The 22,724-nt window shown below is 49.3% G+C and overlaps 1 protein-coding gene across 1 annotated transcript; it reads left to right on the top strand.

Annotated features, from left to right (window-relative positions):
• The first annotated feature begins 999 nt into the window (after nt 1–999).
• LOC133357665 (phosphoglycerate kinase-like) lies at nt 1,000–21,866 on the top strand. The gene is made up of 11 exons (XM_061575749.1): nt 1,000–1,277; nt 9,233–9,283; nt 10,399–10,554; nt 11,850–11,994; nt 14,022–14,125; nt 15,171–15,290; nt 15,604–15,718; nt 16,819–16,998; nt 17,586–17,763; nt 18,614–18,712; nt 21,169–21,866. The coding sequence occupies exons 1-11, from the start codon at nt 1,216–1,218 to the stop codon at nt 21,207–21,209; spliced, it is 1,251 nt and encodes a 416-aa protein (XP_061431733.1). The 5' UTR covers nt 1,000–1,215; the 3' UTR covers nt 21,210–21,866.
• The last annotated feature ends 858 nt before the right edge of the window (nt 21,867–22,724 follow it).

Raw genomic sequence — 22,724 nt, 5'->3', positions numbered from 1 at the left:
AAAAATGTAACATAATAAAATACAATGCTCACGACGTTTCGGCCACAACGCAAGCAGCCGTCCTCAGGTGAAGAACAGGGCTTTAAAATCGAAAAATATCTACAGTAATTGAGATTTTTCTGACAGATATTGCGATTTGATTTGAGATTCAATTTGTTAAAGTCAAGCTTCAGTTCAATATTCACTGTGTAATAGATTTAAAACATGCGATGGAGCATTTCCACATGATACCATCACAATATGAACTGTTCTATATATTCTAATGCGAGGATGAGAACTTGAAAGATATGAATTGAATTTCGATTTAAAGCTTTCGTGACTGCAGGGATTCATCTTCTTGGTTCTTTCGGTAAAGTCACGTAGGACGGCTGCTTGCGTTGTGGCCGAAACGTCGTGACAATTATTTTATTGTTTTATTTTTATTATTTTATTACTTCCCTTCTACGTGACTTTACCGAAAGAACCAAGAAGAGATATGAATTGCTTCCGGCATGTATTTATAAAAAAAAAATTGAAATAAAACAATCAAACATAGAACAATTGTTAAGGTAAATAAATACAATAATATGTATCTTGGTGATATCTGTCTGCTTACATTTCTGTCTATAGTTTTCTGATTAGATTCTATGTCGCTATTTCATTATACCTGATGATGATTGCTTGTGTTGCAATCGAAACGTCGTATGCTATTATTTAATTTATTCTTTTATCTTTATACGTGACTTTACCGAAAAAACCAAAGAATAGGACTTTTCAAATAGCAAAAAAATCGCAGCCTTTACAATTTGCTAACCGCATTGCTTCAAATTGCGATTTCGATTTGAAATCGATCAATCGTTCAGCCCCCAGTTGCTGCACGCTGACAGCACTTGCCCCGACATTGCGTCACAGGCTACACGGGGCGCCTTTGTCTTTAGTGTTTTTTCTCTGTGGGCGGAGTCCGACGTCACGGGGAGGGGCCACCGGCTTCAAGGTGACTCGGCCAGCTCCATCATCCTCCTCCTCTCTCTGTCGTCGCTTTCTCGCCATCGTCACCACCCTCCTCCATCCTCCTCCTCCATCACCATCGTCGTCTCTGGCTACAGCGCGCAAGGCAGTGGGAGCGAGAGACACAGAGACAGAGACAAAGACAGACAGACAGAGAGACACAGACAGAGAGACAGACAGAGACACAGAGAGCGGCTTCACGAAGCGAAGTAGGTTTCGCGACGCGAGATGTCTCTCAACAAGGTGACCATCGACAAGGTGGACGTGAAGGGGAAGCGCGTCCTCATGCGGTGAGTGTCTTAGTTTGTGTGTGTCTGTGCCTGTCTGTGTGTCTGTCTGTGTGTGTCTCTGTCTGTGCCTCTGTCTGTGTGTGTCTCTGTGTGTGTGTCTGTCTCTGTGTCTCTGTCTGTGTCTCTGTGTGTCTCTTATAGGTGCTCGTTAACAGCACTTGCCCCTACAGTCTGTTAAGGCTATACGGGGGATCTTTATCTTTGTCTCTGTGTGTGTCTGTCTGTGTGTCTCTGTGTCTCTGCGTCTCTGTCTGTCTGCGTCTCTGTCTGTCTCTGTGTCTCTCTGTGTGTCTCTGTCTGTGTGTCTGCGTCTGTCTCTGTGTGTGTCTGTGTCTCTGTGTGTGTCTGTGTCTCTGTGTCTGTCTCTGTGTCTCTGTCTGTCTGTCTGTCTCTGTGTGTCTCTGTCTGTGTGTCTGCGTCTGTCTCTGTCTGTCTGCGTCTGTCTCTGTCTGTCTGTGTGTCTGTGTCTGTCTGTCTGCGTCTGTCTCTGTCTGTGTGTGTCTGTGTCTCTGTGTCTGTCTGCGTATGTGCCTGTGTCTGTCTGCGTCTGTCTGTCTGTCTCTGTCTGTGTGTCTCTGTCTGCGTCTGTCTCTGTGGCGGAGCGCTACGAACCCCGTGCCCCCCACCCCCCGCTGCTTCCATTTCTCGCTCCACGGCCACCCAACAACCACCCACAACGATCACCCGAACCGGTTCACGGGTCTCCCCCCCCCCCTAGGTCGACTCGGCCTCAAACGAGCCACCCCGGTTACGGGTGCGGTGTAAAACGTCGCCATAGGGGGGGTGGGGGGGGAGACAAAGACGGCTCTGGCGTGGTGGGTGTTGGCCACCCCACGTGTGCCGACTCTTCAATGGCCTTGCTGCTGCACCGTCTGGGCGAGTCGCTGTCAGCTGGGGGAGCTTTGTCTTTGTGACGTCATTGGGGAAGACAAAGGCGGACGGGACGGGGCGGGGTGCCGGCCAAACCCACGGGACTTGATGGGCGATCATCAACCAAACTTGCCCTCCAGGTTGACCCGATGCCTATTATGCGGTAATCAAATAATACGAAGTGGCAATTGAATTGTTTTATTTCAGGGGCCACTGAGGGTCACCATAGAACAGGGGTCGGGAACCTTTTTGACTGGGAGAGCCATAAAAGCCAAATATTTCTAAATATCTTTCATTGAGAGCCATATAGTATTTTTAACGTATAATACATTTAAAATGTCTTACTTTTAATGCGACTTCTGGTCACGGGACCCGTGACCCGTGAAATTTATCTTCAAAACTAATTTCTGTTTACTTTAAAATGACACAGTATTATTAAGCAATATCACAAGTATTTTAAAATCAGTTCCAAACTGATTTTATTATTTTTTTATTTTCATTTTTTCAACTCAAAATTGTCTGGGAGCCATATGCCGTCACCGGAAGAGCCATATATGGCTCGCGAGCCATAGGTTCCCGACCGCTGCCATAGAACGTCGCACGAACGTTGCGTCAACGTCGCCCGAACGTTTGGCCCGACGTTGGGACACCGCATAGCACACGCAATGTCCGTGATGCTGTCCAATTTTTTAAGTCTTTTGATGGTTTGCCCCGGAGTGACCGCCATAAGCTTCAAGTGTCAAATCTTGAGTGATGGGTTTTACAGTAACAATTCTTACATTGCCCCCGTTAACGGCGCTGACCCAACATTCTATATAAAAATAGATCGTTCCGCACAAATATAAACGGAGGCGTCTATTAATAAACGTTGACATTTTAACAGCAGAGAGCCGTGGAATGCGACGGTCAGCAACGAGGATGGACCCCCTCCCCCCCAAATCCCCCTCTCGGTTATCGGTTCTCTCAACCGGTTACCGGTTCACAGCCCTCGACCCGTGGCTGGTTTGTGAATGATGCGTCGACCGGCGTTGCCATTCCCCGAGGGCATTTTTTTTCCCTTCGCCCATTTCCGCATCGATGGCGATGATTTTTTTTTATTTTGAAAGCGTTTTGAGGCTTTAGTATTAACGCGGCTTTAAAGAGGAAGAATAAGACTGGGTTGTAGGGGGGGGGGGGGTGCAGACTTGGTGTGGTGTTTGCGCGGCCCTCTGCAAAAAAAACATGAAACGTCGGGACGAACGTTGCGGCAACGTTGCCCGAACGTTGGGCAGGACGTTGGGTCAACGTTGCATATTTGATGGACGGCGCATTCGCTACGTGGTCGGCGCAGCCCAAATGAACATGAAACGTTGGGGGGAGGGGGGGCCCGCCAACGTTGGATGAATTAATAAGTGGGGGGGGGGGGGGCAACGTTGGATGATTGAACACGTGGGGGGCCCACCAACGTTGGATGTATGGACAAGTGGGCGGGGGTAGGGCAACGTTGGATGAATGTACAAGTGGGGGGGGGCCCCAACGTTGGATGTATGAATAAGAGGGGGGGGGGCGAACGTTGGATGATTGAACAAGTGGGGAGCCCACCAACGTTGGATGAATGTACAAGTGGGGGGGGGCTACGTTGGATGAATGTACAAGTGGGGGGGGGCAAACGTTGGATGAATGTACAAGTGGGGGGCCCACCAACGTTGGATTTATTAACAAGTGGGGGGGGGGGCAACGTTAGATGAATGAACACGTGGAGGGGGGCCCAACGTTGGATGTATGGACAAGTGAATGACTTTGCATGGCTGCTCGGCACCACTGCGCCAGTTGATTCACTTCCCCTGCCCCCCTCTGCACCGAGTGCGCACGCGTGCGCCTATTTATCAAACAAACACACACACGCACACAAAGCAAGTAGCGACCTCGTCAATCCACTGCTGCTTGAGGACCTCCCAAGACCAAAGCCCGCACGAACCGCGCCTCAACCTCTCCGGCAAGGGCGCCCGAGCATGAGACGTGGGCGCGAGCATAGAAGTACAGCACAACGATGGATTTTTGCTGCGACAGCGGCAGCCGATTTAACGCGAATGCCTTGCCCTGGTGCAACGTTAGTTAGGGGCCGTCCATAAATGACGTCACGCACCTGGGGGGGGGGGGGTTAGACATTTGTGACGATGGGGGGGGGGGGTGAGAAATGTGACGTCACATCAAAATGCGCAACTTTAAATAATTATAGACAACACGTTCTACTTAATTGAATAGACTTTTTCATAAATGTTTTCTATTACAACATCAGAGTGCAGCGCCACATTAAATACGCACTACACTGACAATAGTTTAAAGCGATTTGAAGTATGTATTATTTTCAAAATGGAAATATGGTTTTGGGGTGGGGGGGGGGCTTTGTGACGTCATATTTGAGGGGGGGGGGGGGTCTGACTTTTTGTGACGCCATGTGACGAGGGGGGTGGGTCAAAAATCGTCCAAAATCGCGTGACGTCATTTATGGACGGCTCCTTATAGCATGGCTTCACTGGGGTGTTGGCCGCCCATTCAATCACTGTCCATGATCATCAACTCTGCCTATGGTCCGAGATCTGACGAGATTGGGCACGTTTCAAAGTGATTCGGTCATGAATCAACCTGAAAACATTCCTACAGTGGGTGGCTTCGACAGGACACCCTCTGGATACCCGTTACCCCACTTGTGAAAAACCACATGCATCCCACGAGCATGTTTTACAGTCTGCAGCACCGGCATGGAATCGGCGTGTAGCCCCAGTGGGGGTCGGCTACCAAAAATGACAAGGAGAGGCATTTTTGTTTTCGGATTCGGTAAAAATAAGAAAATCTGCAACATTTCAAGAGCCGCAATGCATGGTGGTGAATACGAGAAACAGTCCTTAATGGTAAACTGGACTCCCATGGTGAACGGGACTCCCATGGTGAACGGGACTCCCATGGTGAACTGGACTCCCATGGTGAACTGGACTCCCATGGTAAACTCGACTCCCATGGTAAACTCGACTCCCATGGTAAACTCGACTCCCATGGTAAACTCGACTCCCATGGTAAACTCGACTCCCATGGTAAACTCGACTCCCATGGTAAACTCGACTCCCATGGTAAACTCGACTCCCATGGTAAACTCGACTTCCATGGTAAACTCGACTCCCATGGTAAACTCGACTCCCATGGTAAACTCGACTCCCATGGTAAACTCGACTCCCATGGTAAACTGGACCCTTGATAAACTGGACCACTTCCACAGTTATGGATTGGCAACCAAAATAACAAGAAGAGCCATTTTTATTTTCGAATTTCCAGAGCCGCCACTGCAGTCCCTTAAAGAGTCACCGCACGCCATTCGGCTAAGCAACCGCAGGCTGCTGACCCCCTGGCCACCGCCAGGAATACAACATAATTTGGAAGCTTGGCAGATTTTAAACTTGGATTTCACGTTTGGATGGGCAATCGCCATGCATGGCTGGTTGATATAGGGTGGACAGTGTAGCAAATGGAATTGTTCTGTACTGTACTTCGATGCTCATCATATCAGCGGTCCCCACCTTCAACTTACACTCACCAACGTGGTGAAGTATGGTGAGCAAATAACTCCCTCATCTAGTAGGGAAGGCTGTACATGTGTAGTGACACAGCACCAAATGCTGTCCAGCAGCGGCAACTGCGGTGGACAGCGCACACGCAGTCGAGCACATACACGGCTGTGTGTGCCGGCAGGGCGGAAGAACTGGGGCAAGGGTCACGGAAGACCTCATAGGGAGGCCCCTGGAACCATCTAGTATGTTCGAGAAGTCTAGAAGGGAGGCGCGGCTAGGGCGGAGCCAGGCTGCGCCGAGTAGAATAAAAGCAGCGGAGAGCGAGAGCTCCGGCCTGCCGGTTCTGGGAGTGGACTCGTTCCGACGTCGCAGCAAAACAACAGCAACAAGAACAGTCCCAGACCAAATCAAGACAACGACACGCAGTCCGTCAATAAAATTGCACATGACGGTACTGCGTCATCCGCAGCCACCGCCGAAAAACCACGGGTCTTTAGCGAGCGCGGTGCCAATCTGCTGCGTGATGGAGGCCGTCCTCCCCACGTCGTTTTGGTCGTGGGAGTTTCGCAACCATAGGCGTCGCCACACCCGCTCGTTCATTTTGTGTCCGTCGTTATCGACTTGGTCCGATCGTTGACGACCGTTCGTGTGCACTGGCCCACGCGCGGTCAGTCCACGGGCGTAAATTATCAGCTGTGCACGGCTCCTCGAGCAGGCCAACCACATATAAACATGCATCACTTTGCCAATGGGAAGACTGACCTTTAACGATACTGTAACAAGTGACCTTGGATAACAAACAGTATTCAACCTCCGTCAATCGACTGCTGGAAAGAAGGCCTCTGCCACGTCATTTCAGTCATCGTGGTCGCTTGACTACTGCACCACGCCAGTCAGTCAGCATTGAAGGTTGGGGGGAGGTGGAGGGGTGGCAGAACTGATTCAGATGTCCACTCTGCCGCTGGCTGGGAATCAAAACTCAGGTGGCCAGATTCAGAGTGCGGTGTGAGAAACCCGGGCGCTGCCACTGCACCATATGCGTATATGTCCAGACCAGCGTAGGCTTCGCCTTATTACTGAATCGTTCTTCGTAATATCACTTCACAACGTTAGCAAGGTGGCAGGTGGTTCGTTCCCCTTGTATGAACCGCTTGCGTTGTGCAGCGCTCGCATAACTGGAATAAATAAGTAAGGTCACCGGAGCTGCGTGTAGCGGTGCACGTCCTCAAACCGCAGGGGATTTCAGGGAACCGCCCATCCCTGCCCTGCCGAGCCCTGCCCAGCCCAACTAGTTCTGCCCTGCCCTACCCTGCCAAGCCCTGTCCAGCCCTCCCTACTAGCCCTGCCTTGCATCTCGAGTAACTCGAGCCCGCGCAGGAATTTGCCCGCGTTGCTTTGGCGTGGAGCCGTTTTGGCAATAGCACGCGTGGGGACGTGGGTGCAAAGTACAGTCCTGTTTGCAGTGGATGCTCCCGGATAGGACGCATCACTGTGACCTCTTTTCCATGACTGGGCTAATGTCTCTGGAAGCACGAAGAAGTTTTCATTAGGCGATATTTATTTTTTATAAGGTCATTTACCCAAAGGTCTGCACTTGATCAGATTCTTAGATGTCGTAGCGGCGACAAAGTTGTGGAACCAACTGGTGATCGCTTCTCTGGCGATCACCACTGCCATCTCTCTACTCTTTTAAACATACATTATTGAGGTCGAAATAACACAAATGCGAATGTATATAATTGTTTTGTAAGCTCAATTGGTTTTAATGACTTTATTTGTATTTTATATCGTGCCTATTAATTGATGTATAACTCTTGATGCCGTGCCTGTCTGCTGGCCGAGTCACCATTGAAAAATAACTCAATGGGTAATCTCCTTGGATAATACATTTCTGATTCTGCGAGGCATCCCAAATTGCCAAATCGCCCAGAATGCGCCAGACAGAGGAAACTAGGCAGGCTGGATGGCTGCCGTAGGGGGTTGCGGTGTCAGCAGAAGGCAGTGCCGCAACCATCCATTGTCGTTCTGTACAATGCTGTCCACCTTTACAGCCGTACTTACCGGCGTGGTGAAGTATTGTCAAATAACCTGCAGCACCTGCATGGCCTGAATCCAGCAGGGGATTGGCAAAGGGCTCACAACCATTACTGTACCATGAAAGGGTGGAACAGTGTTAAATGTCAGCCTGCCCATTTGCTAAATTACACCTATATAATGAAAACTAAAAACGATGAAATTTTTTGTATCTTACCAGGTAAGGCCCACTGAGCTACATGGCTCTTTTTCAGAAGTGACCTGGCCACAATTGATGACTCGACGAAGTGTGGCATTTGATAGCAGACAAATATTCTTGAACGCACGTTGATTCTAAATGTGGAGGGAAAAACCGCCAGAGGACGCGGAGAAAAATCCACGTGACCACGGGGAGAGAGACACGCAAACTCCAAATGTACAGGCGTCAAGGTTGCGATCGAACCCGCAAACTTATTTGCTTAGAAAGTGTGGCTGACATTGGAAAGTATCACCTCTCTATGACTCAACATTTTATGATTCATTTGCTCCAACGCATAGAATTAGCAGAATCAATCGAATGATTCACTTCTGGCAGCACAAGAAGCGTTTTTTTTTATTTTACAGGAAATGCTGCTCGCTATAATTCGGCACACAGAGCGGGGGTTCTTGAGTTGATTCTTTCTGCGGCAAACAGAATTCATGAAACCATGGTGATTATCATCGATATCTCTTCTGGGCTTGACTGGGACGTACACCGTGTGTGTGGACTGGAGCATTGCTTTTCGGTTTGTGGGAAGTTGGAGGTGCAGTAGTTGTCGTTCATGGAGACCGGCCTGGGAATGTGGAACTTTCCACCTGTGGCTCAGACACTGGCAACAGAGATGACTGCCCCCCCCCCCCCCCCCCCCCCCCTCTTTTGAGCAGACTCTAAAATGCGTTACCTTTACTGTAGCCTTATACTCCTTTGATTTTCAATCGTAAAAAAATTTAAACTGTCAATAAATACATAGGTTTAATGAAACAAAGTAAATGCATACCCTTTGGTTCTTTCGGTAAAGTCACGTAGATAGGAATTTAATAGATCACGACGTTTCGATCGCAACACAAGCAATCGTCATCAGGAGGGGTGGCCACAGCAATAAAAAACTGCTGTGGTTGTCCTATCCGATAACGGTCGCTTGTGTTGCGAACGAAACGTCGTCGTCTATTAATTTTCTATCTACGTGACTTTACCGAAAGAGCCAAAGAGTATGGATTCCTGCAGTCACGAAAGCTTCAAATCAACAAAGTAAATGTACTTTCGTGTCCCGTGCTTAATTTGTATTTTGGATGATTTACCTCCGAAAAAATCCTGGCCATATCTCGCACCCCAGAGAGTGCTTGCACCCCAGGTTAAGAACCACCGCGCTAAGCACTGGACTGCAGGCCGAGGGTGGGGGACAATGTGTGGATGTTGAGAACCTAGCCTGGTACGGACCGCCACGCCGGATCGGCTGTGTTGTGATTTGACGGCGTTTGCCTGTTTTTCAGGGTGGACTTCAATGTTCCTATGAAGGGGAAAGAGATCACCAACAACCAAAGGTAACTATTGCCACGGAGAGCTGCGCTTGCTGTCCTATCGGAGCTACCGCGACCCCTTGGCTCATTTCCCCTCTCCGGATGGCTGTGCGTCACTCGCTCGCACGCAGCACATACGCTCCCTGCTGCCGTTCCTTGGAATTCCCACCTACTCCTTACGATATGGCACGGTAACGGTAAACTGCGATGCCTTTGCGATGAGCGCGGCATCGAGGGTTTTGAATGGGTCGTGAGTGGCGTGAACGAGGTACGGACGTCGCCACCTACGAGTGAGATGGCAAAAGACGGAAAAGAAACTCGACACTTTCGTCAATAATAACGCTGTGCGTGCGCGGCCTGAAAAGGAAACACAATACGCAAAGTGGGAAATGTTTGGGGCAATGGCCTTTCTTCGTCGCACGATTGAGTTTGTCGTCTACGTTACTTGTGCTTGTTCACCACCAAGCCGCGCTCGTACCGCCGTCCGGCAATGTGCCCACGCCCCTTGGATCACCCGTCATTGCACAGTTTATCCCGGCGTCAAACACCTGCCGCACTTTTGCCGCGGCGCTTAACGCGTGGGGGCGATTTAACGCCGCGCGACGGGAAAGAAACCCTGAACGCGAAAGCAAAGCCCCAGACCATTCCGCTGTCAATATTCTTGTCATTGCTCGGCTTGTTTGCCCAGAAAACCCTCACCGAGTCTCATGACTGCTTTCCAGGAGTGTCCTGGCAGGGTTTCGCAGTAGCGGGGGTGGCAACAGTTTATAAATTCAAATTTAGTACTTTGCGGTGTAATTGTTTTTGGAAAATTACCCCCCAAGATAGGTATTTTCAAACTGAAATAAAATGCATTCTCTTTCTATTCCCAGTTGTGTACGTTGAACTTCTTTCGCACCGTACGTAGCCAACCGTGCTAATCGGGGGTGCGGGGGAAGGACAACAAACTTAACACTAAAAGCAGTTCGAAAGAATTTCGTTTCCAATCTAGATTTTAAAAGTGCATAGCTCCAGCGGCCTCCGTGTATCCGTACCGGAGGTTTCGGTTCGCTCATGTTTGGGCACACACCGAGAAACTAACACCGTAGTCACGTCCGTGACGCCGCCGCGTGTTTTGACTGGGATCTCTCTCCGTCCAGGATTAAGGCGGCAGTGCCGAGCATCCAGTACTGCTTGGATCATGGGGCCAAGTCGGTGGTCCTCATGAGCCACCTTGGCCGTCCCGACGGGGTCCCCATGCCCGACAAGTACTCGCTGGGACCTGTGCAGCCCGAGCTGAAGAAGCTGCTGGGAAGGTGGGGTTCTGTATGTGTGTGCGTGTGTCTTTGTGTGGCTGCGTTGGCTGGGTCATGTAGCCTGCATGCCCAGCCACCGCATGCCTAAACAGCTTTTGTTCGGCCCGGATCGAGGGGGCTAAACGGGCATGGCATGGGCTAGAGAACAGATGGAGTGATGTGGTACAGGAGGACGTGGAGCTGAGTGGACTTGGCATTGACTGGTACCAGCGGTGTCAAGATCGGCCTCTGTGGAGGAGGCTCGTGAAGGACGCTACTGGACAGTTGGAGGCAGTCGCCCTCTAACAACAACGGAGGGCGGAGGAGCGACGCTCGCAACAACGAGCGGTGCGCCGGGTGGCTAAAGCACAGCAAGTTAGCACAGTAGGGGGCACAGGTGGTGCATCAGCCAGTCATCTCAGTCTTCTCAGTCAGTCGACCCGTGGCACCTGGGTCTGCCCCTGACCTCCTGACAGCGGGCGTTCGACACTTCACGTGGCCTCAAGGTGCACATGGCCTGGCACAAGCGTCGTGGTGACATCACCGCCACTTAGTGGCGAATGGCGGTTTTTGTTGTGTGTGTGTGTGTTTGTTTTTTGGGGAGCGGTGGTGGCGCAGTTAGTGCAAACCTAGCGACTCGAATTCGATTCCCGCTCACGGCCAACACCAATGACGATTGTCTGAACCGGTCCTGGGCCTCCCCGAGGTCAACTCAGCCTCAAATGAGTACCTGGTGCAGTGTGTAAACATCACCACTGGGAAGACAAAGATGGTCGGGCGTGGTGCTGGCCACCCATCCGCACGTGTGCCGTGCCGGCCTTCATAGGGGCTCGCTAACAGCACTTGCCCCAACAGCCTGTTAAGGCTATACGGGGGATCTCTATCTTTGTTTCTTTATTTGTCTGGAGTGGTAGTGCAATGGTTAGTGCGTTTCCCTACGAGCCCGGCGACCCGAGTTTGTTTCCCGTTCACGGCCAACACCAGTGACGATTATCTGAATGGGTTCTGGGCCTCCCTTGAAGTTCCTCAGCTGAATTACTGAAGTTGTCTTTCGAATTCGTCACCAGCGGATATTTTTTTTTTATCATGCGACGGTTTTCGGTGAACCAGGGAGCGGAGAAAATTCAGGGGGAGAGTTCACGTAGAATTAAAGAGTGATCATGGGGGGAATGTTCAATCGCTGCGATGAGACAGAGGGCGGCAGTGCGACGCCGGGCAGCAGACCGTAGCTAAGGCTGCGGCCGCGACTCTGTGTCCGTTTGCGATCGAGTGAGAGTTACGCGGCCGGTGCCGTACCTGTTCGCGACGGAACGCAGGGACGTGCAGTTCCTGTCGGACTGCGTGGGGCCCGAGGTGGAGGCGGCGTGCGCCAGCCCGGCCACCGGCTCCGTCCTGCTGCTGGAGAACCTGCGCTTCCACGTGGAGGAGGAGGGAAAAGGCAAGGACGCCGCAGGGAACAAGGTGCGTGGGCTCCCCCCCCCCCCTCCTCGCCTGCAGTCTACGCCACTAGCCCATTGGCACCTCTCTGGCCTTGCTCAATGAGCCGTGCGTGTCGGGGTAGCTCTCGGTTTGCAGTGTTGGAAATATGCCTTTTTCTAAAAACTTATATTAAGAGTGATTTTGCCTATTTTTAATGGAATCGTTTTTTTTAAATCCTTTATATTAAGTTCGCTTGCTTGCTTAGGACCGTGCAAATCTTTCGGTCGTTTTTTAACCCACTTCCCGTGATCCAATCGAGCTGACATTTTGCACACAGACCCGTTGTGCGTGACAATGCATTTTCGTGAGAATTTTTTTCCAAAATTTTACACTGTTTAGGGGAAACAATTTAATATTTAATTACCAATTGTTTAATGCTGCCAGACAATCATCTGACCCATAGGTGGCAGCCATCTCAAGCCAGAGGACGAGAGGACTCTAGCCGCCCCGATGCCACGCATATAAAGGATTTATAGTGAAAAACTTTGTTTTTACGGGTTAATTTTTTTAGTTAGATCTGCATTTAGCGCTGTGGCACAGACACGTGGTCACTGTGGGGGAGGGGGGGTGGCACGTGCCAAGGGCAGTGAATCATTACAAGCTGGCTGGGGTTTAAAAGTTCAGCAGTAGAGTTCCAAGCTTGGCTATATCATCAACCTCGGGATATCAAAACATAACTTGAGCATAAGAAGCGCGGACCTTTGGCGACACAGATGGGGAATAAAGGTGAATAGGCCCTCGACTGAGTGTGTGTGCGCGACGCACGCCGCCCGCACACACACACAAGCCTCGAGCAGAAGGAAGAAGAGACCTACGACACTACACTCCTATACACACATAGATCATAGATATACACTTTCACGTAATATTTTTAATCACACATTTAATTACACGTACGATTGATTATATTACACTTACAATTAATTAACATGAAACACACGCACACGTTTAATTATTTTATTATTTTCGCCTAATTTGCATACTTACATAATTTCATACATTTGCTGAGAAAAATCACGTGCGGGGAAAAAAAGATCTGGAACGCCCTGCCACCGGACGTCACGAAGGAGCCGAGTGTCTCTCAGTTCCGTGGTCCATGCAAGACGCATCTGTTCATACTCGCATTCCCGTAAAATATTACTATTTTATTTACCGCTTATTTTTCTCATGCTATTCGTTAGGCCCGGTAGCACTTCATTTTGCGTGCGGCCGCAATCTACTTTGCTCAGTTGGTACGCTCCATCACCGTTAAGCCTTCGTGCAAAGGTTGTGAAGAGGCTTACCGGCTGTTGCGTACAGAGGAAGAGACGGCCCCCCACCCCATACGGCAGTCGTCCCTGTAATCGTGGCTCGGCTTGTGTGTACGTATGTATGTTGAACTTCTTTTGCACAGTACGTAGCCAACCGTGCTAATCAGAGGTGTGGGGGAAGGACCTTGGTTTGGGTGTGCAGTGGTCAAATGTTTTTGCTGTTTTCTTATACAGGATTGTGAGATGCAGTTTTGCATGAACGACGCTACGTAAAATGTGATTATGATTATAAGTTGTACATATCACTCGTGACTCATGTTTGCCATGGCCGGGAATCGAACTCAGTTTTCCGCGTTTATAATGCAGCATGGAAGCCACCGCTACACCTGGTCTAAGGGGTGCGATGTGATGGCTGATGGCGGACGGGTGATGATGGCTATGAAGGGCATGAGAGAAGGGGGGAAGCCCCTTAGTTGTGAGTGTGTGGGTGGAGGGTCTGTGGTGGGTGTTGTGTTAGAACGGTGTTCTTCATTGTAAGGCCTGGGGCCCCTGGTAGCTTTTTGATGGGGCCCCTGACAATACACAAATGTGAAAACACCCCACCATCATCATCGTGCTGTCTAACCCAAAGGTTTCAATTCAAATGTGTGGCGGCCCTCGCACTGAGATGTCTTCTCGGCAAAAGTGCCCCCCCCCCCTCTCAAATTGAGTGAAGACCACCACGTGAGCAGCGCCTTGTTTCTCCTCCCGCGCTCGCAGATCAAAGCAGACGCAGCCGCCGTTGCGACGTTCCGAGCATCGCTCTCCAAGCTTGGAGACATCTACGTGAACGACGCGTTCGGCACCGCCCATCGCGCTCACAGGTGTGTCCCCCGCACGCGTGCCCGGGTTAACGGCCACCCTGGTGAACATGTGCCCGGGTGAACGCACACCCGGGCAAAGGCGGCGTGGCGTGAGTCATGCGGAGGGGTGGGGTGGCCTCGATCGCTGGCAGTGAGCAAGCCAGCGTCTGTGTCGTGTTAACATGTCGCGCGCGCAAGTCAAATTTATATCCGGGAGTTAATTTCACCGTGGATTTTCCTCGAAGTGTTGTAAACGTTCCATCCGACTTTGCAGCAGCAAGACAAATTGTGACACTGTACCGTGCTGATGAGTCTGACCTGAGGATGAAACCAGCCCATAGTTGTGCATCACTGCTGCTGATGCTCAAATTTTTATTTTGACGCTGATCTAAGACGCAGGACCACGATGCACCTCTTTGGGAAACGGTGATGGCGATCTGGTTGCAATAGGCGCCGGGTAAAAAATAATTACCACTTGATTGACTGACACCAGGGATGCTGCCTTGCTGCGCTACATCGTACGATTCAAGATCCACACTAATCGTATCATCAGTTACGCAAAATATCATATTGTGATTTATAGTTGGTCATTTAATTTGTCTATTTCATTTTGTGACAGACTATAAAATAACAACAAAGATCGAAATAATAGTTTAACACATTGGATCGCAATAATAAAGTAAAAATATAGCTTTCACCCATCAACTTAGTGCATGGTAAATTATTTTTTGGAGTAACGGACTGCCCCAATTATTATATTACGTCACAATTTTCTGACAGCATGTGCGTTATAAACATAATTTTCACTCTTATTTGAAGTACCAGGCGAGGTAGTTAACATCTCGCCACCAAATTGCCCTTCCGCTCTAATCTTTTGCCTCGACTTCTGCTAGACGTCTCAACATCGATATCGTGCGTAGTTCAAAGCAAGAAGGACGACAACCGAAAGTGATTTTTTTTTCTCCCCTTTTCTCGTTCCCGCGCGGTCGCGGACAAAACGCGGAAGAGAAAGCCTCTTGGGCGAGTTTTGCGAATCGCGGTCCGCTCGTGTTTTTTTCTCCCCCAGCTCCATGGTCGGCTGCGACTTGCCCATCAAGGCGGCCGGATTCCTGATGAAGAAGGAGCTTGACTACTTTGCCAAGGCTCTGGAGAAGCCCGAGAGACCGTTCTTGGCCATTCTCGGAGGGTAAAGAGCCAGACCCGGCCATCGATTTGAGCGATGTGAATTGTGTGGTTGGTGACGGCGAACGATAACCTTTCGAGGAGCGGCGCGCTGATGCGAACGATCGATTAACGCGCTCCGTGGCTTAATTGGTGCACCATCTTCGCGCCTCTGAACACTTTACGTTCAGTTGTGAAACCATAGATCAGAGCGGTGCACACGCTCGTCTATTCGCTCATCTATTTATTGCGTCCCCCTCGTGTTTAAACCGGCAAATGTGACGAGTTTTAATGGGGAGAGTAACGCTTGCAATGCATCTGTTGCATGGCCTGAGCAGGGCCAAGGTGAAGGACAAGATTCAGCTGATCAACAACTTGCTGGACAAGGTGGACGAGATGATCGTGGGCGGCGGCATGGCCTACACCTTCCTCAAAGTCCTGCACAACATGGAGGTGTGTGTGCACTCGGGCGTCTTTCTCTAACAAAGGATTAATGAATTTCGATTTAAAGCTTTCGTGACTGCAGGGATTCATCTTCTTGGTTCTTTCGGTAAGGTCACGTAGAAGGGAAGTAATAAAAGAATAAAAATAAAACATAATAAAATTATTCTCACGACGTCGTGAGAATTATTTTATTATGTTTTATTTTTATTATTTTATTACTTCCCTTCTACGTGACCTTACCGAAAGAACCAAGAAGATGAAAGGATTAATGATAATCATTTTGACTTGTTACGTGCACACATTTTTGCTCGCCCTCGAAGAGAGTACGTGTGTGTACGCATGTTGAACTTCTTTCACGCCGTACGTAGCCAACCGTGCTCATCGCAGGTGCGGGGAGGGATAACTAAGCACAAAAATGAGGTGTAAAAAAAAATGGGAACGAACGACTCGGAGGCACGAGGAGCCCACCGCGCACGAGCGGGGAAGGCAGCGACCAGGCAGCGAGGCGGCACCAGCATTTGCACCCAAGCTCTGCGGTCCTCCGTATACGAAGATGTTTTCGGCCGAATAGTGTGAGCGTTTATATGCATGGGAGGAAACCGGAGTACCCGGAGAAAACGAGATTGAGGGGTCCAGCTGGAAATCGCCAGGTCACCTTGGTTGACGTTACCCGCGGTGTAGCAACGGCGTGGTGAGGAAGGAGTGGTGAGGAAGGAGGGGCTATGTTCATGTATTGAGTCTCAAGCTGTGACACGCCCCGTGGCGTAAGTTTTTATAGTACGCACAGAATGTATGAATGACCGATGCATTTATTTATTTGTTTAATCAGCTTGACATACGGTTTGATTTGTTTTCCTATAATTCTACGATTGGTTGCGGATTGTAAAATAGTTTTTTAGATTTTTACTTGATCGAGGGTTGGCACATATTCTTAAACGGCAGGGCACCATCTGCAGTTGCAACGTTGTGAATGAGATCTCGTTGGAACTTCTTTCGCACCGTACGTAGCCGACCGCGCTAATTGAAGGCGCTTACCAGGCCGTCCTTCGAGCGGGAGAGTTCCTGCTCTCGTGCCCGTGTGACTCGTCGCCCCCGCGTGCTTGCGCCAGATTGGCGGGTCGCTGTTCGACGAGGAGGGAGCGGGCATCGTGCGCGACCTCATGGCCAAGGCGGAGAAGAACAAGGTGACCATCACCCTGCCCACCGACTTCATCACGGCGGACAAGTTTGACGAGAACGCCACCACGGGCACCGCCACGCTGAAGACCGGCATCCCCGCGGGGTGGATGGTACGTCGCGAGCCTGCACCACAATCCGTGAAAGGGAGCGTCCGTAGCTCAACGAATTCCTCCAGTATGAATAAAATAATCTGATTCTCATGCGACGTCGGATCGTCGCTTGTCAAAACGGTTGTTGCGGAATTCCCAGAGCAGGGATTTTGCCAAAAAACAATTATTGGTGAGCGGGGGCTAAACTCTCGACACTTGAGGATTCCCGGTTTCAATCGCAGGCAGTGGCCGAAACCATTTTGAACGCAGGATCTCAGCGGTGCTGGGCTCAGTGCTCTGACCTCTGAGCCACCCTGAGCAGCCACGTATATTAAAAAAAGACGTGTTCAATGGATAATTCATTCATCACAGATGCATGCGTTCCGTACGTATGTGTCGCGCTTGCCGTCAGTATCCATAAAGTCACTTGAAACTCTGCCTCTGCTAAGCTTTAGGCTTCGAAGTTGCGGTGGGGGGGGGGGGGCCGGCTTTGGACAAATAGTGAACAATCCTGCCGTGCGTGTTGAACGTTGCCAAGGTGTACTTGACGGCCGTGAAAGTTGGCGGCGTCACCGATTGGTGTGGGGTTTTTTTTTTTTTGTATTCAGGGCCTGGACTGCGGACCAGAGAGCGTGGCCAAGTTCACGGATGCGATTGGGCGAGCACGTCTGATCGTGTGGAACGGGCCCGTGGGCGTGTTCGAGTTCGCCAAGTTTGAGGGCGGCACCAAAGCCGTCATGGACAAGGTCGTGGAGGTCACCAAGTCTGGCTGCATCACCATCATCGGTGCGTGGGAAATAAACATTTCTCTCCCCTTGCTGCTCTCATTGACATGCTAATTTCTCTGCCCCCCCCCCCCTCTCAGAGTGTGTCTCCGGGTCCTCTGTTTTTTTAAATCCTTTATATTAAGTTCGCTTGCTTGCGTGCTTGCTTGCTTACGACCGTGCAAATCTTTCGGTCGTTTTTTAACCCACTTCCCGTCATCCAATCGAGCTGACATTTTCCACACAGACTCGTTGTGCGTGACAATTAATTTTCGTGAAATGTTTTTCCCAAAATTTTACACTGTTTAGGGAAAAAAATTTAATATTTTATTACCAATTGCTTAATGCTGGCAGACAATCATCTGACCCATAGGTGGCAGCCATCTCAAGCCAGAGGACGAGAGGACTCTAGCCGCCACGCATATAAAGGATTTAGAGTGAAAAACTTAGTTTTTACGGGTTATTTTTTCCCTCTATATTTAGAATAATTACGCATTTAGAGTATTTGGCTGCAATACATTTCCACATGATAAACCACTGAGTTGAGACATCATTAGTTGCCAGGTCGCTTCTGAAAGAGCTATATAGCTCAGTAGGCCTTACCTGGTAAAATAAAATAGTTTCATACATCAAGTCAAGTGAATGTTTTCTCATGCTTCCTCAAGTGACGCAAGTTTCAAGTTGATTTTGTTTCTCACCTGTTTAATACAACATATTAAAATAAACTAATTGTGGTGTCATCGATAAGACATTTCTAATGTAGCCTCACGGCCTTACAGAACACCCCGTGTTCACATTGTTTGCTGCCCCCCGTGCCCCCCGCCTGTGCCCTCGCGCTCACCTGCTCTGCCGTTACCCGTGTTGCTGGGCAGGTGGAGGTGACACGGCCACGTGCTGTGCCAAGTGGGACACGGAGGATAAGGTCAGCCATGTCAGCACCGGTGGAGGTGCAAGCTTGGAGCTGCTGGAAGGTGAGCTTGACAAGTGGAGAGGAGTGGACCCAAGGTCAATGCGAGATGAGGAAAGTCGGACAAAGTTTGGGTTTGGCTTGAGTGGACAATGGACAAAGATGGTCATTCGAGGCTCGGTCCCAAGAAAGCGATGGCACGACAGGACCCAGAAGAGCTCGGACTCGATGTCGCTGTTGTTGCATGGGCAGGGCTCGGGTGTGGGACTGCTCCTCTCAAGGACTGCCAGAAAACGGAGCCCTGTGACGTAGGAGAGTCCATGCCGCAAACAGCCCTCGGGATCGAGGAAGGCTAGAAGCGGCGACAGACGATAGACTGTAGCCATACTCTTAGTTCTTTCGGTAAAGTCACGTAGGTAAAAAATGAAATTAAAATTAAAAAATATATATATTTTATTGTTTTTATTTTTAATTAATTTTAATTTCATTTTTTACCTACGTGACTTTACCGAAAGAACTAAGAGTATGAATCCTTGCAGTCACAAAAGCTTCAAATCTAGAATTAGACTGTAGCCAGTTTGGAATTGGATGGGGTTCAGTGAAGGGAGAGCTGCTCAAAAGAGATGCACGAGTTGGCGCATTTGCTATGGAGAATTTGAAGCCTTGAATGAAGGTGATGAAATTCTGCCACCCCTGAATAGGCACGAGCATGCTCTAGCCAGGAGGAATGGCTGCATGGGAGCTCATTGGGTTTCTCAGGCAGACGATGGCCAAAAGGTGCCCTTCTTGCAGATTGTAGTGGGCGAGAAGTGGCACAGCATTGATTGAGTGGAGATTTAGCTGGGTGAAGTGAACAGGAGTTGACTTATGCTGCTCGAGGAGGATACCGTACAGCGGTGGAGGTTGTTGAGGTGAGATGGAGCGGTTGTGGCATAGGGGGTGTGGTGGAAATTGCCTTTGAGTCGTCGTCGTCATTGAAGAGTGGGCAGGGGAAGTAGACATGGGGTTGTCTTAGTTGATGTGATGCAGCATTGGATGTGGAGGTGATGGAGGATGTGGGGGAGGGGTTTGGTTGGCTTCGTTTGTTCATTGAGCCCTGGTAGAGAGTTGTGGAAATATTTAAGTCTGAGCATGCAGGGTTTTTTTACACGTTTTTATTTAACTCGCTGTCTGTTGTTGTATCCTCAAATCTTGTAACTCAATTTTAACCCACTTGCCAATGTGGTATCGACTGCAAACTTGGTATACTTATGTCATACTGATGACAATACTATATTCTATCATAAAAAAAAAATTTAAACATTATTTATTATATGTTATGTTTTGGCTTGGGTCTAATTGTCCACGCTAAACTCACGTTGGCTGTAAATCACCACGGCCCCTTACGTTATGGCAAGCTTCGGGGCCACTTCCTGGAGTCGTGGAGTTCTTCCATTACTAGTACGGTACATTTCATTAAAGCGTGTTTAAAAAAAAAATTATATTACTTATTCCATTCCTGGTGGGACCAGGCCAACAAGATGCCTAGAGACATGCTTGTTTCAGCAAACGCTGCCTTTGGCAGTGTCCTGTTCGTGGTAACTCGACCATCTCCACCTCCACTGATTTTAGCTCTGGCATGGATCCCAATTGTCTGGATTACATGGCTAAAGATAGTAATTCGGAGAGAAAAAAATCAGTCTCATACAATTTCTTCTTTTGGGCAGTGGCTGTTCTTCAGACGAGTCCTTTTATGATCATTTGAATTATTCCAAGTCGTTAACTTTGGCATTTGATCGAAGATATTACTGGTAGGAACCACCTGGTTACACCAGCCCACAGGGGATTATTGTGTCCGTCGTGCATCCAAAAATGGGTGGGGCTGGGTGGAGAGGGGAGGGTGGGGAGGGGCTGGGTGGGGAGGGGCTGGGTGGGGAGGGGCTGGGTGAGGGGTGGGAGGGGTGGGGCTGGGTGGGGAGGGGCTGGTCACCCCGTGGTGCCCTTATCAAACTTAACGTTTAACCTACTCACGCCGGCTTGTGCCCGCCCTCACAGTCGGCCATATTTGCGGAATACACCACGCCGCCGTTGACCCTGGCCATTGACCGAGCAACCCGACGTTCCTACCAGCTCCCTCCGCAGGAATGTTTTAAACATTGTTAGCCGTGAAACTCTGAAGCTGTATAACTTGCATATCTGTGTGGTTATTTTTCAACAGGGGAGTGGCAGTGTTAGTGGTTAGCGCGCTGCGCTATGCACCCAGTAACCTGAGTTCAAATTCCTGCTCACAGACAATGACAGTGGCGAATATTTGAACCAGTCCTGGGCCTCCCCTAGGTCTACCGAGCCTTTAATGAGTTCCCAGTGATCTGTAAACATCAGCACTGTGGGAGACAAAGGCGGCCAGGCGTGGTGCTGGCCACTCACCCCTTCGTGTGCCATACTGCCCATCATAGATGCTCACTTAAAGCACTTGTCCAAGCGGTCTGCCGAAGGCTAATACGGAGTGTCATTGTTTATCTTTTGTCTGTATTTCCGCAGGTAAAGTCCTTCCTGGTGTAGCTGCCCTAAGTGCTGCTTGAAAAGGGATCTCAAAAGATGCCTGCGATGCGCTTCGTCCCATCCAACATGCCGAGCAACGATGTCGTCTTGTCACTCGCCTGCCTCGACCACACGTGTTTTCTCTTCAGCGGTGCAAATGGTGTCGAGGCGTTTATTCCATTAACAACACGACGCCCGTGTCATTTTGACGTGAGGTTTGCTTGGTGTGATTTTAGTTGCGTGCAATGCGGAGCCCTCGGAGCCAACGTTATCCAGCTGTCGATGCCACCGGTAATCTTGTGCAACGTTTCCTAGCATTTCAGTATATGTCGTGGTCTGACATTGTCGTATCATAGTTCGTGCGAGCACGTCGCCAATTAGAAAGTGGTCAATTCACGCCGTATCCTGTGCAAACACCGACCGTGTATTAAAACAAAAATATTCCGCTCGGATGCATTCAATACTTTGACCTAATGTCCTCTGCTGTGGTGCGCACTGACTGACCCTTGTGCAAAAGATGGGATGTATCTTGCTTGAGCTGCAGTAATGTACACGTGTTTTGGCTTCACCAATCAGAGTTGTACGTGCTGTGTGATATCGCTCTGCCCATTTCAATCACACAATCACCCTTGCTTGAATTGGGAACGTTTGTTTGTTGTGTTGTCATGTTGTACGAATAAAGTGTGATGTGCAGTGCAGTATTCCCTACGTAATCATTTTATAGGTTTTTTGATCGAATATTTTGTTTAGAAAGTTCAAATCCACATTTACAACACAAATAGAAAGGCCAGGTTATAATAAATTAGGGGGTTTAATATGTTTTAACTCCTGTATTCCAATATCGGTTTTTTTATTGTTCCCCTTCAGAGAATTGTCAATCTGGTAACATAATTCTTAGCATTGTGGAGGGACAAAATCCGAAATCCAATGCTTGTACTGCCATCGCCTTGCCATCCCGCAGCCAGCCCCAACCGTCCACATTCTCGCGATCGCCATGCAGTCTCGCATTCAAATACAAACCAGGCTCAGCCCTGGCATTGTCAAACATCTTTAATCGGGGAAGACGACTGAAACGGTGACTTTTTCATAATATAGGTTTTTGGGTCAGATCGCGTTATTTATAAATGTGTCGTAACCCTCCAACACCCGACATGGCCAAATAGTAAAAAATGTGTCACGTTTTTCAAAGGACAAAATTATTCACTTCTTTAGCCCACCGGTGTGCTGAAGAGAGCATCAACAGCATTTTAAATTTGAGTAGTACGACGTTTCGCTGATTATTACAATCGGCTTCATCGGTCAAAAATGCTGTTGATTCTCTCTTCAGCACACCGGTGGGCTAAGGAAGTGAATTATTTTGTCCTTTGAAAAACGTGACCATTTTTTACTATTAAGCCGTGTCGGGTGGTGGAGGGTTACGACACATTTATAAATAATGCGATCTGACCCAAAAAACCTATATTATGAATAATATTTGTCACGAAAGCCTACCTGTTAAATTGACAGTGACTTTTTGTCAAAGTTGTAACAGACATACGGGGACTCAATGTATGTTA

Source organism: Lethenteron reissneri, chromosome 59 (genome assembly GCF_015708825.2).
Source record: "Lethenteron reissneri isolate LAM-NWPU_2019-01 chromosome 59, ASM1570882v1, whole genome shotgun sequence".
Taxonomy (NCBI): Eukaryota; Metazoa; Chordata; class Hyperoartia; order Petromyzontiformes; family Petromyzontidae; genus Lethenteron; species Lethenteron reissneri.
The sequence above is the reverse complement of the archived record's forward strand: the minus strand, read 5'-3'. Positions and strand labels throughout refer to the sequence as shown.

Coding starts and splice junctions, on each gene's coding strand:
- LOC133357665 (XM_061575749.1), top strand. CDS start 1,216: ATGTCTCTCAACAAGGTGACCATCGACAAGGTGGACGTGAAGGGGAAG. Junction 14,126..15,170: donor ACCGCCCATCGCGCTCACAG/GTGTGTCCCCCG, acceptor TTTCTCCCCCAG/CTCCATGGTCGGCTGCGACT. Junction 15,719..16,818: donor AAGTCCTGCACAACATGGAG/GTGTGTGTGCAC, acceptor TGCTTGCGCCAG/ATTGGCGGGTCGCTGTTCGA.